At 51.8% G+C, this 13611-nt stretch overlaps 4 protein-coding genes across 8 annotated transcripts; 1 reads left to right on the top strand and 3 right to left on the bottom strand.

The window, feature by feature from the left end:
- Positions 1-73: 73 nt before the first annotated feature.
- LOC147157274 (saxitoxin and tetrodotoxin-binding protein 1-like) lies at positions 74-3180 on the bottom strand. 2 transcript variants are annotated; one of them, XM_086063200.1, is made up of 6 exons: positions 2982-3180; positions 2778-2908; positions 2607-2698; positions 2409-2537; positions 2208-2327; positions 74-245 (listed from the first exon to the last, which is right to left on the bottom strand). In XM_086063200.1, the coding sequence occupies exons 1-6, from the start codon at positions 3111-3113 to the stop codon at positions 193-195; spliced, it is 657 nt and encodes a 218-aa protein (XP_085919326.1). In that variant the 5' UTR covers positions 3114-3180; the 3' UTR covers positions 74-192. The 2 variants fall into 2 exon arrangements, with proteins under 2 accessions (XP_085919326.1, XP_085919327.1); XM_086063201.1 differs by having other exon boundaries at positions 2778-2905; positions 2982-3178.
- Positions 3181-4121: 941 nt separating this feature from the next.
- On the bottom strand, positions 4122-6307 carry LOC147157273 (uncharacterized). The gene is made up of 6 exons (XM_086063202.1): positions 6138-6307; positions 5348-5493; positions 5075-5139; positions 4829-4996; positions 4274-4378; positions 4122-4187 (listed from the first exon to the last, which is right to left on the bottom strand). Exons 1-6 carry the CDS (start codon positions 6255-6257, stop codon positions 4150-4152), a joined length of 642 nt encoding a protein of 213 aa, XP_085919328.1. The 5' UTR covers positions 6258-6307; the 3' UTR covers positions 4122-4149.
- Positions 6308-7482: 1175 nt separating this feature from the next.
- On the bottom strand, positions 7483-9497 carry LOC147157272 (cortexin-1-like). 2 transcript variants are annotated; one of them, XM_086063207.1, is made up of 2 exons: positions 8395-9497; positions 7483-8154 (listed from the first exon to the last, which is right to left on the bottom strand). In XM_086063207.1, the coding sequence occupies exon 2, from the start codon at positions 8121-8123 to the stop codon at positions 7890-7892; it is 234 nt and encodes a 77-aa protein (XP_085919333.1). In that variant the 5' UTR covers positions 8124-8154; positions 8395-9497; the 3' UTR covers positions 7483-7889. The 2 variants fall into 2 exon arrangements, with proteins under 2 accessions (XP_085919333.1, XP_085919332.1); XM_086063206.1 differs by having other exon boundaries at positions 8880-9497.
- On the top strand, positions 9269-13550 carry ube2g2 (ubiquitin-conjugating enzyme E2G 2 (UBC7 homolog, yeast)). Of its 3 annotated transcripts, XM_086063203.1 has the most exons (6): positions 9269-9425; positions 10498-10533; positions 10628-10673; positions 11851-11969; positions 12129-12269; positions 12678-13550. In XM_086063203.1, the coding sequence occupies exons 1-6, from the start codon at positions 9383-9385 to the stop codon at positions 12788-12790; spliced, it is 498 nt and encodes a 165-aa protein (XP_085919329.1). In that variant the 5' UTR covers positions 9269-9382; the 3' UTR covers positions 12791-13550. The 3 variants fall into 3 exon arrangements, with proteins under 3 accessions (XP_085919329.1, XP_085919330.1, XP_085919331.1); XM_086063204.1 differs by lacking the exons at positions 9269-9425; positions 10628-10673 and adding an exon at positions 9447-9790; XM_086063205.1 differs by lacking the exons at positions 9269-9425; positions 10628-10673 and adding an exon at positions 9816-10413.
- Positions 13551-13611: the final 61 nt, after the last annotated feature.

Below are 13611 nucleotides of genomic sequence, written 5' to 3'. Positions count from 1 at the left end.
AAACTGGCGCGCGCGCACACACACGCGCGCGTATCTGATTTCCACGTGAACACGCACCCACTGAGAGCAACGGTGAGATGACAACACTTTTATTTGTTGTTTCTCCGCAGCCGTTCCGGTTGTCGTCAGGTCAGACCAGGTCAGGCCAGGTCAGACCAGGTCAGACCAGGTCAGACCAGGTCAGACCTCTCGTCAGCGATCGGCTTGCTGCTCGGCCGTCGTCTTCGACTCCAGCTGGCAAAATTCTGCAAGGACAATCAATCATCAGACGATGGAGTCGATCACGGATGCCTCTGATTGGCTCTTTGCACCTGCATGCGCTCTTTGCACGCCTGTTTTCTTTTCGTGCTTCCGCTTCTCATGTCGAGCCTCATCAAAAGTCTTTTTTTGTTTTTCATTCGGCCGGTTTTGTTTTCTTTGCATGTTATTGGCCCACATTTTGGGCTATGCTGTTGAAATGCTTCCTTCTGAAAGCAACCGTCACTTGCACGCGCGCGCGCATTTTGGTTGAGGAACTTGAGAACTTTCCTTTTCTTATTGAAAATCAACAGGATGAAACAAGCTCCACGCACATCACCGCATTATTGGACGAAAGTAAGAAGAATTGACCTTTGAGGTTGAAGCTTCTTCTTTTTTTTCTTATCACGTAAATGATTTGACGCTTCAAATTGCAGGCTTCGCATCTTTGCATCTTTGCTGTTGAACTGAGATCGAAAGTTTGGCAGCAAGCAGCCAGCTGCGCCTTTCATCCTGCCAAAGAGCAACGGCGCCATCTGCCGGTCAAGGTACTGCACTACAAGACGGGAGGCACTTGGGAAGTCGACGTCATTCTGCTCGCTTGCTTCACGTCCTGTCTGGCACCTTTTCAAACATTTGATTTTCATAGGCAGCCACTAATGGTTGACTTTTTGTTTTGTGCAGATGGAGATGAAGGATTTATTTATTTATTTATTTGTGTTTAGGATTTGGCCGCCTTTTTTTTCAATGTGCTTGCGGCCTCCGCACTGAAGGGGGCGCTACTTGTACTTCTTCTTCTTCGCCACTTAGCGAGCGAGCTGTTTTTTCGCCAATGTTGATTTCAGCTTCTCAACTTTTGTCCTCTAAGGTTTTTCATCCGCTTGTGCTGAATTTTCATCAAGGAAGACTTTTGTTGTGACGTGGCACCTTTTAGACGGCGACACCAAGAAGAAAATGAGGCGAAGAAAGCGAGTCCACCTGCAAGTTCAGGTAAGATCATCCATGAACTGAAGTCGTCCCGTCTTCCTCTGGTCATGTGACTTCCGGTCAACGTCATCTCACACGTGAACATTTCCAAATGTGAGCGAATGTCAACTTTTTTCATTTCAATCATTTTGATGCAACTTTTGCCACCTGATGCCAAATTGTCACAAAGTCAACATTTCAACAAACACCATTTAGAATGTCTGGTCGTGTTTTGTTGCGGTTGAGCAAACGAAACGAGTCTCGTCACACGCTCGCTTCCCGCCAAAATATTTTCCAAACGGATCCGCTGGATGCCTTTGTTGAGGAAAATGGATTCCGACGCAATCAAGGATTTTGCTCCCTGCCGTCATTTGAACCGTATCTGCAGCTCACCCCAAAAACGAAGGAGCTGCTACTGGACTTGAGGAGGCAGCGTCCATCTTGCCCGCCCGTCGCCGTCCGTGGCGAGCAGATCCAGGCGGTCACCTCTTCTAAGCGCCTGCGGCCGGACAGTGAACTGGACGGATGCGCAGCGGGCTGCACTTCCCTTCAACGTCTGCAAACGGACCTTTTGGCGCGCACTTTTTTTTAATGGCGCGGCGTGTCGGACGACACTCCGAGACTGGCAGAAGTGGCCCCGCCCATCACTGGCGTGGACCTGGACTGTGCGGCATCGGTGGCAGACGGGAGAGCACAAGATGGCGCTGGGGCCGAGGAGCAACTTTCACACGCCGCAGGTCCTTCCTTCCCTGGGCCGTAAGACGACGTGACACGGGGCCGAGGAGGGGCAAGGAGCGCCGCGCGCTCTTTTTGGCACGCTTTTGTTGTTGTTGTTAAACGGGCGTATTGTTTGTCAGCTGGATCGTTCCACTTCCCATTTAGACGATTCGAGTCGATTTTCAGCACAACTTGTCACGTCGTCAAAAGTGCAAAAGATGGCGCGCAAACAGCCCGATGATGTCACACGTGCGGGCGCGACATGATTGATTTTGGTGACCTCTGACCTGCGGTGCCGTCATCGATGAAATGTCGCCCGGACGCGAAGGACAAGCACGCCACCATTTTCTCAAGCTTCTCGTGTTCTGCTTTCAGTTGATCCGTGTCCGCCGCCCGCGCCGCCCTCGCTGACACACAAACACACACAGTCCGTTGAGTGTGTGCGTGTGGCGCTATGGCATGTGGCATTTGTGTGTGCGCGCGCTTACTGTAGCTGAGCAAGAAGCGACCCATCCGGCCGGCTTCCACCAACATCAACATGGCGTCCGGCGATCTCTCGTAGAAATGCAACGTGAACGAAATGTTCAGTGCCAGCAGCGAACCGTTGCTCGCCACCTCTGACACGCACACACATGCAAATGAGATGGCTGGATGACGACATGCATGTGCGTGCGCGCGCGTCTTACTGTCAAGGAGGGCCTGAAAGACGAGGGGGTCCTCGCCGCTGTTGTCAACGGGTGCAGTCACGTTCCACGAGTACGCGACGCACGAATTGTCACTGGAACAGACAAACGGCCGTCACGCACGTACACACGCGTGCGCGCGCGCGCACACACGCACACACGCACACATCTCACCGGTACTTGTTCTTCTCAAAGAAGTGAATGATGTCGTGTTCGGGGTGCAAACTGACGACAGAACTGGCAACGTCGAACATCTGGAGCGATTCGGTGGCGCTCCATACCAGACGCCATTCCCCGAAAACCTGCTTAGGCCACACCCCCGGCCCCGCCCTCAGCCGGCAAATAAGGCCAGACAATCAACGGCCAACGAGCGCTTACCTGATCCAGGTGCTTGGTGGGGAGGGGCTTGTAATGCTGGTCACAGTTGTGCCCTCTCGCCAGTGACGCCATCGTCACCATCGTCACCATCATCACCATCATCACCATCATCATCTTCATCATCTTCATCATCTTCCTCTTTGCGTTTGTCCTCAACTCTGAAGGAAGTCAAGTGGCGCTACCTGGCCTCGCATTGGCGGGCTTTTAAAACAGACGACCCCCCCGCGACCCCCCCGCATGTGTGAGTGTGCTCAGTGCTGTCGAACCCGTTTTGTTTGTCCACCAGGTCCAAAAGTCTGCTTGCATCGATCGTCTCGTCAAATGTTGTCGATTTCAATTGAAACCAACTGAAAAACAAGGCAAAGTCTTTCCGAAGCCAGAGTTTGGGGACGGGTTCGAAAGATCGAAAGGAAACGTCTCAAAAGGGTTGTGACGTGTGAGCAAGGTGACGTTTGGCGGCCATTTTAAAAGGATCTGTTAACACGCAAGTGTGAAAATGTCATTGATTGATGGTTGAGTTGACGTCATGAGTTGAGCTGAAATGCTCACCATGGCGATGACGTCATGTCGCGTGGGTCCGAAAACCAAAATCCGGTTGGCCTAACGTGAAAAAGTCCAAGAGACGAGAAAGTATCATTTCCAATGAAATAAGCTGGCGAGAGTTACCACCTCATTGATGTCCTTTACAAATGTGGGTCAACTTTTCATCACCATCGTAAATTGCAGACTTTCTGTTGCCTCGAATGTTGCTAAGCTAGCTGATTGCTAAAGTTCCAATGAGCGGTTGGCAAAACGGAGGTTCAAATGCGTGCGAGGGACGCAGCATTTACCCAAAAGTTTGTGGATTTGAAGTCTTGGCAAATTGTCAAACGTTGATCAAGCAAAATGTTGTCCGGTGAGGCCAACCAAGTGGAAACGGATCGGAATCAATGTCTCGATTCCTGCGCAATCGATTGCGAGGGAAGTTTGTGTTGCGCTTTTCTCACGTTGCGATTGGAGGCCGGCCAGCAGGGGGCGCTGCGGCCACGGTTGCGCATGGCTCGCCGCGCTGCGCTGCTGCGCGCTTTCACATTTCAAAGAAAGTCTTGTCCTAGCGCTAACGGCGCTATGCTAACAGTGAGAAAGAGACAAAGACACGGGTTGCTCTTTGATTTGTTTATTAAGCGCTTCAGTTGATCATGACAACTTTGTGGTCGTCACAGAAGCCTGCGGGAGGGACAAACCAACAAAACGTGAGTCGCGTGATCGACGTTGGAACGGACGCGGCGGGGCGGGGCGGGGCGGCCGCAAACCTTTTTTGGGGTCAAAGGTGAAGTTGGGTTCGCCGGAGAAGCCCAAGCAGCTGGCCTGCTTCTTGAAGTGTTCCAGGTCCGAGTCCTTCATCTCCTTCTCTTCAGCTGCGGAAGGACAAACGCAGGCCACAAAATGGCTTTTTCAATGCGGAGACAAGATCATCAAGCGCGTACGCCATCGTGTTACGTCATCAGTCAGCGCCAGCAAGCCGCCGTCCGGCACCTCGGCTTCTGCCGTCCTACCAGCTAGCGTGCTAGCGCTAGCCTCAACGAGCAGAATGAAAAGCCTGCACGACATTTGCACGCAACACGAAAATCAAAGTAGCCGCGGAAACATTTTGGGCTTTTTAGTCTCGCTAAAAGCGTCATGACTGAAATTCGTACGGTCCAACGTTCGAGTCTTCAAGGACGGCCAACGAATCGCAGCAGACGCGGCTGGGAAGAAAGCAAACGCATTTGCTTGTCCAGCAGATGGCGCCAGATGGCTTTGGACTGAAGGAAATTGCCACATTTGGCCCCAAGACTCGGTTGAGGCCGGACCGGGCGGGGCCTCACCGAACAGGTAGACGGCGCGGATGCTGATCTGGTCGTTGCTGAGCTGGTCCTCGCGGATGCCGAAAGCCTCCATGAAGTTCTTGAGGTGGCTGGCCGTGCTGTTGATGCTCATCACTTGGCAGCCGGCGCACGTCGGCAGCAGGTGGTAGACGGACGAGATGTTGCGCACTGCGGGAGATCAAGAGCCCACGCGTCACGCAGAGCGCCGGCACGCGGCGCCGCCGGCGGAGCGCAAAGATGCCTGACTTTTGGCCGACGCCTCCTTGCCGTCGATGGAGATGTTGAGCTTGGTGCCGTAGCAGGTGCCGTTCCTGGAAAACATGGCGGGCGGCCGCGCAAAGAACGTTAGCGAAAAGGAATCGGCAAAACACCGGCCGGTGACAATGGACGAATTGTCACCGCGCTGCGGCAAAACGGGGAAAAGCTTGCAAAAGAGCCGTCCAAAAGTGTAAAAAAATATTAAGTGGCAAAAGGGTGGGAAAGAAAAACATGTGCGCGTGCGTGTGCGCGTGCGCTCACATCATCATCTCCTCGTAGAATTCCAGATCCTTGTCGTTGTGGGCGGCGGCGCTGATGTTGACGCGGGTGCTCTCGGTGATGCGCAGGATGGCGTTGAAGGCCTCGTTGTCCGTGTAGCCCGACACGAACGTCCGTCGGCCCGACAGCTGCACGTGCCGCAACATCACGTCAGCAACATGCGTGCGAGTCGCGCCAACGCCACCGACAACCCGACGCTCCCCCATTTCGCCACTTCGGGGTTCAAAGTGCAGCCGCCTCTCTTTTTCCTACGGCTCGCATTGCTGAAGCAGCTCCTTGAAATTGTGTCAAAGCAACAATTTCGAGGAGATGGAACCATTTCGGGTGCCGGGAACAAACGTTGACTTGAACGTCAGCGTCGTGAAAAAGTCGTAAACGTGTCGCAAAAGAAAAAGAAAGAAGAAAACCTTTCGTCATCAGCGTCGCAAAAGAATGCCAAAGCGTTTGTCAAATAGTCGCGCTGGAAAAAGTTCGTCAAAGCGGGATGAACGATTGCGCAACGAGGCTCGTCAGCAATTTGGGGCGGCGCCATTGTGAGCGCGTGAAGACAAACGGCTCGGCCGAGTGCCACCCGAGCGTCCGGCCTGCGCTCGCCTTGAAATTGGACGCCATTGACCAGATTTGTTTGTTCTTCATGCAGAATGTGAATTGGATTGATTGATTGATTGATTGATTGATTGCCTTCCATCAATTTGAAGCCTTTTCCTGTCACACTTGCGACGATCTGGACAATGCTAACGTGCTAAGCTAGCGCTTGCCGGGCGGGGCTAACCTGTTGGCGGTCGTCCAGCGGCAGCGGGGCGAGCAACGGCGCGCATTCGTCGGGCGTCGGCATGGCCATGACGCCGGAGCACGCCAGCGCAAACAGGAAGTGGAGGCACGCGACTTTCATGATGAGAGTTGATGAGACGAGACCGGCGAAGAACGACCGCCGCCGCCGCCGCTTTTATACCGCCGCCTTGTGGACTTTAGTATTTGTGGCCGCCACGTGTGCTTTGCTGACGCAAGGTCACCCGAAGGTCGCCGGGCGCCATCGACCCGGCCGGGCCGCACGCGCGCAAACATTTCGCAACCTTCACTCACGTCACATTCGCACTTTTGCAAAAGATTACAATCGACCTTTGTTAACAAGATGGCGCTGGATTTCCATTGGCGCTTTTCCACCTTCCGAGACCTTCCAAGCGCTTTCCATTGGAGGAGCGACTCGGGGTTCGGCATCTTGCTCAAGGATACTTGGGCACAAGGGCATGGAACCCGCAACCTGTGGCTTGGTTGTGATACGTTTTGTCACAATACGTGACATTTGTTGACGAGCGTGAACATTTTGTGGCATTTAATCACACGTCGTCACATTTGTCAACATTTATGACTTTTTCGTAGCAATCTTTTTGCCGCATGAAATGACTTTTGGTCATTAACATTTATTTTGTCATTTTTCAGATCTGATGAACTTTACGCGCGCGTGTGTGTTCGAAGGAGGGGGGGGGGGGTCGCGGGGTCTTTATTTGCTGATTTCAATGAGTCAGTCAATGACCCCCTAGTCAGGAGCCTGCAATGATTGAGCAAACGTTGGATGCAAAACAAAATGAGACGTTGGCCCCGGGGTCAAAGGTGGATGCAGAGTTTTGCGTGCCTTGCTCAAGAGCGGCAGCTGGCACTTTTCAACAGCGCCAAACTCTCAACTTGTCCTTTCATCAACAACAACCTGAAAAAAGGAAACAAACGTCCCCAAAAGCCAGATGGGACTTCAACCTTGACCTTTTGCCACCTTCGGGCCGACCAATCATCTTGAAAGCGTCTGTCAATCTTTGATGTCGTCAAACCCGAAGCGACTTTCCCAAGTCAAATAAAGTTCTTTCCCGTTTTAGTGCAGATTTGACATCAAAGTGATTTTCATTTGGGGGGCGTGGCTAAAATAGCATCTGGCATGAGTTGCTCCTCCCCCCGTAAGATGACAACTTCAGCATTTGGCATCAGCGCTTGTCTCCCCAAAATGCAGATAGTTGCGTTAGAGCGCCTCGTCGTCAGCCATGAGTGCACGCAAAACATGGAGAGAAAGGCAAACAGGTCAATATTGCACAACATTTATTTCAATGCAAACCGAAGCTTTGGTCTGCTTTAGAGTGCCTTGTTGTCAGCCGTGAGTGTGTGAAAGGCAGCGTAGCGAGGCGTGGAGGGTGACGGAGATCATAGTTTGTTAACTTGCTGTCAAGTTGGACTTGGTTTTTTTCCCCTTCAAGTCCAACTTGGACCGGGGGCTTCGGGCTGCTGTAACCCCTTTAGAGTGCCTCATTGTTGGCCGTGAGTGCCGTGCGCACGTCATGGAGAGAAGGAAGACGAGCAAGGAGAAAGTCTGCGATGAGAGCCAGCGTGCGGGCGGGCGGGGACTTTGCAATGGCGTGGCCGCTGTAGAGCGCCTCATTGTCGGCCTCGAGTGTGTGTCACAGAGAAAACAGAAGAGAAAGAGTCAGAGGTGAGCGGCAGCCCGCCCCGTTTCTGGTGCCGCCTCCTCTCACGCCGCCTGTCAGGAGACGATGCGGTAGTCCGAGGCTTCCTTGTCGGTGTGGTCGGTCCAGTTGGAGGCCGGCATGCTGCGGTACGGGTCCAGAAGGATCCGGAAGCAGCGCACCGTCAGCACCAGCAGCAAAAACAGGAGCCCCGCCACCAAGACCAAAGCGGCGCGCTGCTCCAGGCTGAGGAAGGACGAAGACCGGGGGTCCGAGGGGGCCGCGCCGCTGCCGTAGGCCTGCTCCGTCATGCCGGTCGATTGGCGGCGAGGACGGACGGGACTGCGAAACAAAAAGTTGACGTGAGCGCGACGCCCGTCAAAGGCACACGCAGCCGCCGAGCCAAAAATAAAACGCCGCTAAAATTAGTCGGGCAGCTCGTCAAACGCGCAACGCCGTCACCTCACGCGCGCGTGGCATGACAGCCACGCGTGGCATGTCCTTCCGCGTGTCACGTGACCCCTGCCAGGTCGCGCCACATCAGAGTCACGTGACACGTATGCGACCGGCGTCACGGCTTACCTGTCAGCTCAACGTGTCGACGGGAAGAGCGGCAAAACTCGGACGCTTCTTTCCATCATCCTGCCGGAGGGGCGGGGCCTGGACGTCAGCCGTGTGATTGGCCAAAAGCATCTTGAAAGAAGGATGCCGTCGTGATCGTGTGCCAGCGACGCCAAAATCCCTTTCAAGATGATTCCTGCTTTTTGTTTTTGGACTCCTCAGACAAAACGTTTGCTTTTGTTTGCAGCTTGTGCCACGCCGGCCACAACCGCACGTACACTTTGTAATCGACCTCCATCTTTGAAAGGCGGAAGTGACGCATGCCGTCAAGCGGTCGGCACGTTTGCAGTTTCTTGGGTGGCAGCTCGTCAAAGTTGCTTCGGGCGATAACCGATAACAGACACTACGCACTCGCGGCCTCGCAGGGTTGGGGGCGAAAGTGTTGGAACGCGGCCGGAAACGGCATTGATGTGTAAAACCCGGAAGTCAGTGGACAAAGACCCTACCGGTCTCTTGATCGCATCCCGGTGTTGTGTCCCCGATCCATCTCCGGGTCAATTAAATATAAAACATCAACTTTCCAACGGTTGAAATGGTCCAAAACAGCGCTTCCCCCTTCGACTCCTTTAGTTTTCAATAAAACGTTGGTAGCGGGCTACCAGCCGGCCTGCCCACAATGCACCGCGCTGCCGAGATGCGCACTTCGCTATTATTTACTTCATTTTTTTGGTACTGATTTAATTACACCTTGTTTATTTTTTTCTTCCTTCTGACGAGAATGGGTTGCATTTTTGTTGTTTTTAGGTTAGCATACTGTAAATTCATTTGTTAGCCTCATTGGGGGTCGGCGATTTTCAGCCTTCAATAAAGTTTCAAAATGAAAAATTCAAAAAAAAGAGACGATCACGGCCAGGTCGGCCTGGATGTGCGCATGCGCGTCGAGGTGGGCGGCCTGGCCCGTGACGTCATCGCGGCTTGGTTGGCGTAGTCGTCGACGAAGACGACGACGATGGCGGGCACCGCGTTGAAGAGACTCATGGCCGAATACAAACGTGAGGACAACCGCCCTCACATCCTCCACAGCCTCTTGACCGCCACGACGACATTTTGTCGTCGTCGATGACCGGCGCGCCTCCGATTGCGCACGCGCGCACCCTCTGTCGCTTCCAGAAGCTTCCGCGCAGCCAAAAAACAAAGTTGAGCGCGGACAAGCTGGGGATTTGTTGCGTGTTTTGTTATTTTGCACTTGTGTATGTTTCACGCGCGTCAGTCTGAGTGTTTTCGCTTCGCTCGAGACAAACGTCGAGCAACAAATAAGCCTTGCTGCTGCTGCTGCTGCTGCTGCTGCTGCTGTTGTTATTTGGAGCTAAATGCTAACGTGGCTTCCGTTCCGACTTACGCTGTTGTTGTTTTCCAGGTGGGCCCGGCGGATAGCATGTTAGCATGTTAGCTTGTTAGCATGCCAGCCGAGCGCTCACGGAAAAGTAAACTGCCGTTCTCATCCCTCTTCAATGTTTTTTAAACCGCGGAATCGTGGCTGCCACACCAGGGGGGAAAGAAAATATAGATTGCACGTTTTAACGTGATCGTATTGATCACATTTGTATCCTAATAAAGTGCGATAAGTTGTGGCAGTGGGTATTTTGCCGTGCAAGCGCTATTTTGCCGTGAACGGCCGTTCTATTCACGATGGCGCCAGCTGGTCCACATTCACTGGCGCACAATTTGTACTTGCGCCGTTCACGGCAAAGTAAGGCTCGGTGGAAAGTCTGCGTTCATCAAACAAGATAAACATAGCTCGTCAACAGATATTTGCATAATTCACCAGAACCAAATAAGAAGCTGACGGTGTGACGAAGAAAAATGAAATGAAGCAGCAGAAGACATTCAAACTCAAGCTTTTCCAGCGTTTGATGGCTTTCTTGCTTTTAGCATCAAATATTGACATTAAGTGCGCTTCTAGTTCTTTCTTAACCAACCCAAAGAAGCAATTTTACCTCGGCAAATGTACTTTTGTGAACACAAAAGTTTGCAAATAATGCAAGTGAGATAACTTGAGTAGTCGAGTATAGTTTTTTCCAAGTGAGGTGCAGATATAACGTGTGCACGTGTGTTTTCTTGCAGAGCTGACGCTCAACCCGCCGGAAGGAATCATAGCAGGTACGAGTGTAGAAAAAACCTTTGGGATCGGCAAAGTGAATGTGCGAGTGATGGGTGCGAGGTTTGCCTTTGGATGTCTTGCTCTATTTTGCAGGTCCCGCCAATGAAGAGAACTTTTTTGAGTGGGAGGCGCTAATCATGTGAGTTGCGTCCTGTTTGCTCCGAGCACCGTTCCTCACAATCTACATTTCATCCGGATGATTTACGTTTAGACGTACAGTTGACGCACGAGCCAACCGACCGACGAGAGTTTTTCCAGATACGAGCCGTCGTCGGGATGTTTTCGCTTTGACTTTGGAGCGCAACGCTTGAGATGCGAGTGAGGTCGACTCGCACGGGGCGGGGCCCCTTTTCATCTCAAGCGATTAGAATGCCATTCCCGGCTGAAGTTTACTCTAAAACGCCATCCATACATTATCCAAAGCGCTTTTCCTCACGTGAGTCTCTTGACTTGAATATTCAAAAGAGGCAAATGATGCTGCCCGCTAGCTTGATGCTAACATATAATGGAAAATCCCATTCATATGCTAACAACATCTGAGGAGCAATGATAAAGGGATGTCTAACCGACGATCAAACTAATTGACGACTATTTTGATGATCACTTAACGCACATTTGAAAGTTCAGTCCCGGAAGTCCGGAGTCGTGTCATGTTTTTCAGCCTGATCCCGATCATTGAATCAGGTGTGTTGGAGGAGGGAAACCTGGAAAACATGCAGGAAGTCCCAGACTTTGTCACCTGTGACTTGACGAGATGACATTTCCGTGCAACTATTCTCCCATTTGCGTCCTTCCTTCACTTGACAGCCAGTGTCAAAATGGCCGCCTGGACATGGATCAATTTTGCTGCTTTGTTCCACAAACGCAATACGAATCAAGAGTACAAGAGAAGGGCATATTAACGCTGCGACATTTTTAGGGTTGAAAAATCATTTCCAGGGGGAATACATTTGAAAAACAATCGATAGTTTGAGCCTGCAGATGGCAACATGTTGGTGAAGGTTTGTGGAAGTTGCTCCAAAGTGGATTGCAAAGCTCCTTTGTTTGTTTTTGGAAGAGGTTACATTTTTATTGACCTTGACTCGTACGGCCGTCCACAACTAGTCAAGGTAGATCAAAATGTAAATCCGACTGTTTTTAAGCATCTACTGCCCCCTGCTGGCCGAGGCGGCCTCAGCACACTGCAACAACACGTGCTTGATGTTTGCGTGAGGACGTGCAATGATGATGGATTTCCTTTGCGAAGCTGCCGTGTCGACCGCCGGAAGATTTTGTGGTCCCGTGCCGATTGTTTGTGGTGTTTTTGTGCCTTTCAGGGGTCCGCAGGACACGTGTTTCGAAGGCGGCGTCTTTCCCGCCGTGCTCACCTTCCCCTCCGATTACCCGCTCAGCCCCCCCAAGATGAGGTTCACCTGCGACATGTTTCACCCCAACAGTACGTCCGTCCGTCCGTCCGTCCGTTTGTCCTCTGCTCGCTCACTTCGTGCTTTCACTCCACTTGCTCATCCTGGGAATGGTCTGCACCCGGAAACTCAGATAAGTCCAAATTGGAACCTTTGAGACATTTTGTGTGTGTGTGTGTGTGTGTTTTCAGTCTACCCCGACGGGCGCGTGTGCATCTCCATCCTGCACGCGCCCGGCGACGACCCCATGGGCTACGAGAGCAGCGCCGAGAGGTGGAGTCCCGTCCAGAGCGTGGAGAAGATCCTGCTGTCCGTGGTTAGCATGCTAGCAGGTAGCCGCTCCTCACTGTACACGCCGTCGCCTCCTTTTATTTAATTTAAATTTATTTTTTGTCAAACGTGTCAAACTGCCGGCTTTTGACTTTCCAAATTGACCGTCTCTGCTCGTTCAACCCGTTGCACTCGTCTCTATATGTTCGTACTGCGGGTAAAAAACGGAATTGCTCCCACACATTGACAAATGAATTCCTCCATGGATGTTGGCTACACGTTTCACCACCAGGAGGTGCTAATGGTCAACATCAATCAAAGCAAATACAACATAAGAAAAAGTAGGCCGTTACAAAGTGTAAAAGAGCCATGAAATGTTGACTTGTCTCCGACGTCAAGTCCATTGACGTCAGCAAAAATGCGTCGCCATGGAAACGGATCACCTCTCCGCCCTCCCCTCTCTGTTTCAGAGCCAAACGATGAAAGCGGTGCCAACGTGGATGCCTCCAAAATGTGGCGGGAGGACAGAGATCACTTTTACAAACTGGCTCAGAAGATTGTACGCAAGTCCCTGGGCCTTTAGTGATGATGTCATCACCCAGCGCCGTGTGTGTGTGTGTGTGTGTGTGTGTGTGTGTGTGTGTGTGTGTGTGTGTGTGTGTGTGTGTGTGTGTGTGTGTGTGTGTGTGTGTGTGTGTGTGTGTGTGTGTGTGTGTGTGTGTGTGCGTGTGCGTATATTTACGCAGCAGCATGGACTGCTTGGTCACGGGATCACGCGCACCGTGATGACGGCCACGTGAACAGGAGCAGATTCCAAGCCCCGCCTCCAGGAAGTGATGTCACGTCTTGAGCCCGGCACTCCTGACTGCTCATTGGCCGTGTAGGACAATCCCACGGCGTCACGGAACACTACCTGGAAGTTGTCAGCTGACGAGACGCTCGTGTTGGGAGAGATTTACTGCGGAAAGCCGTTTGCGCGTTTCTTCCGTATTTTCGGCTTCTCAGTCTGGTCGCCTCACTCGTACCACACTTTTGCACGCTAGTTAAGTTGTCATGTTTTTTCCCCTAACTACTTTCGGTGTCCGAGTACAAGTTGAAGCAGGTTATCGAATAAATGTTCAAGCAGCTTTCAAAGCGGCCGTGGTATACTGTGTAAATGTTGTAGTATAGTTCCAACAAAAAACAAACAAAAAACATTGAGTTGAATTTGACGACTGGCATCGTGACGTCTAGTGACTTTGTTTGTTGTACAGTAAGCGAACAATGCAAATGTTCTGTTAGCCGTTAGCTGCATTTGAGCACGTGATGACCTACAAGCAATTAAATGAAAACTCAAAACTAAATATTAGATTCATTTGTTTGATGACAAAGGACTGTTTTGTTGTGTATTGTGTTTTACGATCT

Source organism: Leptonotus elevatus, chromosome 19 (genome assembly GCF_054856555.1).
Source record: "Leptonotus elevatus isolate MCC_2025b chromosome 19, RoL_Lele_1.0, whole genome shotgun sequence".
Taxonomy (NCBI): Eukaryota; Metazoa; Chordata; class Actinopteri; order Syngnathiformes; family Syngnathidae; genus Leptonotus; species Leptonotus elevatus.
Note: the sequence above shows the minus strand (reverse complement) of the source record. Positions and strands in the feature narration are given on the sequence as shown.

Excerpts from the sequence above, each read along its gene's own strand:
- LOC147157274 (XM_086063200.1), bottom strand. The coding sequence starts at position 3,113 with ATGATGAAGATGATGAAGATGATGATGGTGATGATGGTGATGATGGTG. Across the intron at positions 2,538-2,606 it reads CTTTCAGGCCCTCCTTGACA|AGGTGGCGAGCAACGGTTCG; the intron begins GTAAGACGCGCG and ends TGTGCGTGTCAG. Across the intron at positions 2,328-2,408 it reads TCGCTTCTTGCTCAGCTACA|CGAGGGCGGCGCGGGCGGCG; the intron begins GTAAGCGCGCGC and ends TTTGTGTGTCAG.
- LOC147157273 (XM_086063202.1), bottom strand. The coding sequence starts at position 6,257 with ATGAAAGTCGCGTGCCTCCACTTCCTGTTTGCGCTGGCGTGCTCCGGC. Across the intron at positions 5,140-5,347 it reads TTCTACGAGGAGATGATGAT|GAACGGCACCTGCTACGGCA; the intron begins GTGAGCGCACGC and ends CATGTTTTCCAG. Across the intron at positions 4,379-4,828 it reads CCGCGCCGTCTACCTGTTCG|CTGAAGAGAAGGAGATGAAG; the intron begins GTGAGGCCCCGC and ends GTCCTTCCGCAG.
- LOC147157272 (XM_086063206.1), bottom strand. The coding sequence starts at position 8,920 with ATGGATCGGGGACACAACACCGGGATGCGATCAAGAGACCG. Across the intron at positions 8,155-8,879 it reads GGGATGCGATCAAGAGACCG|TCCCGTCCGTCCTCGCCGCC; the intron begins GTAGGGTCTTTG and ends TTTGTTTCGCAG.
- ube2g2 (XM_086063203.1), top strand. The coding sequence starts at position 9,383 with ATGGCGGGCACCGCGTTGAAGAGACTCATGGCCGAATACAAAC. Across the intron at positions 10,534-10,627 it reads GCCGGAAGGAATCATAGCAG|GTCCCGCCAATGAAGAGAAC; the intron begins GTACGAGTGTAG and ends TCTATTTTGCAG. Across the intron at positions 10,674-11,850 it reads GAGTGGGAGGCGCTAATCAT|GGGTCCGCAGGACACGTGTT; the intron begins GTGAGTTGCGTC and ends TGTGCCTTTCAG.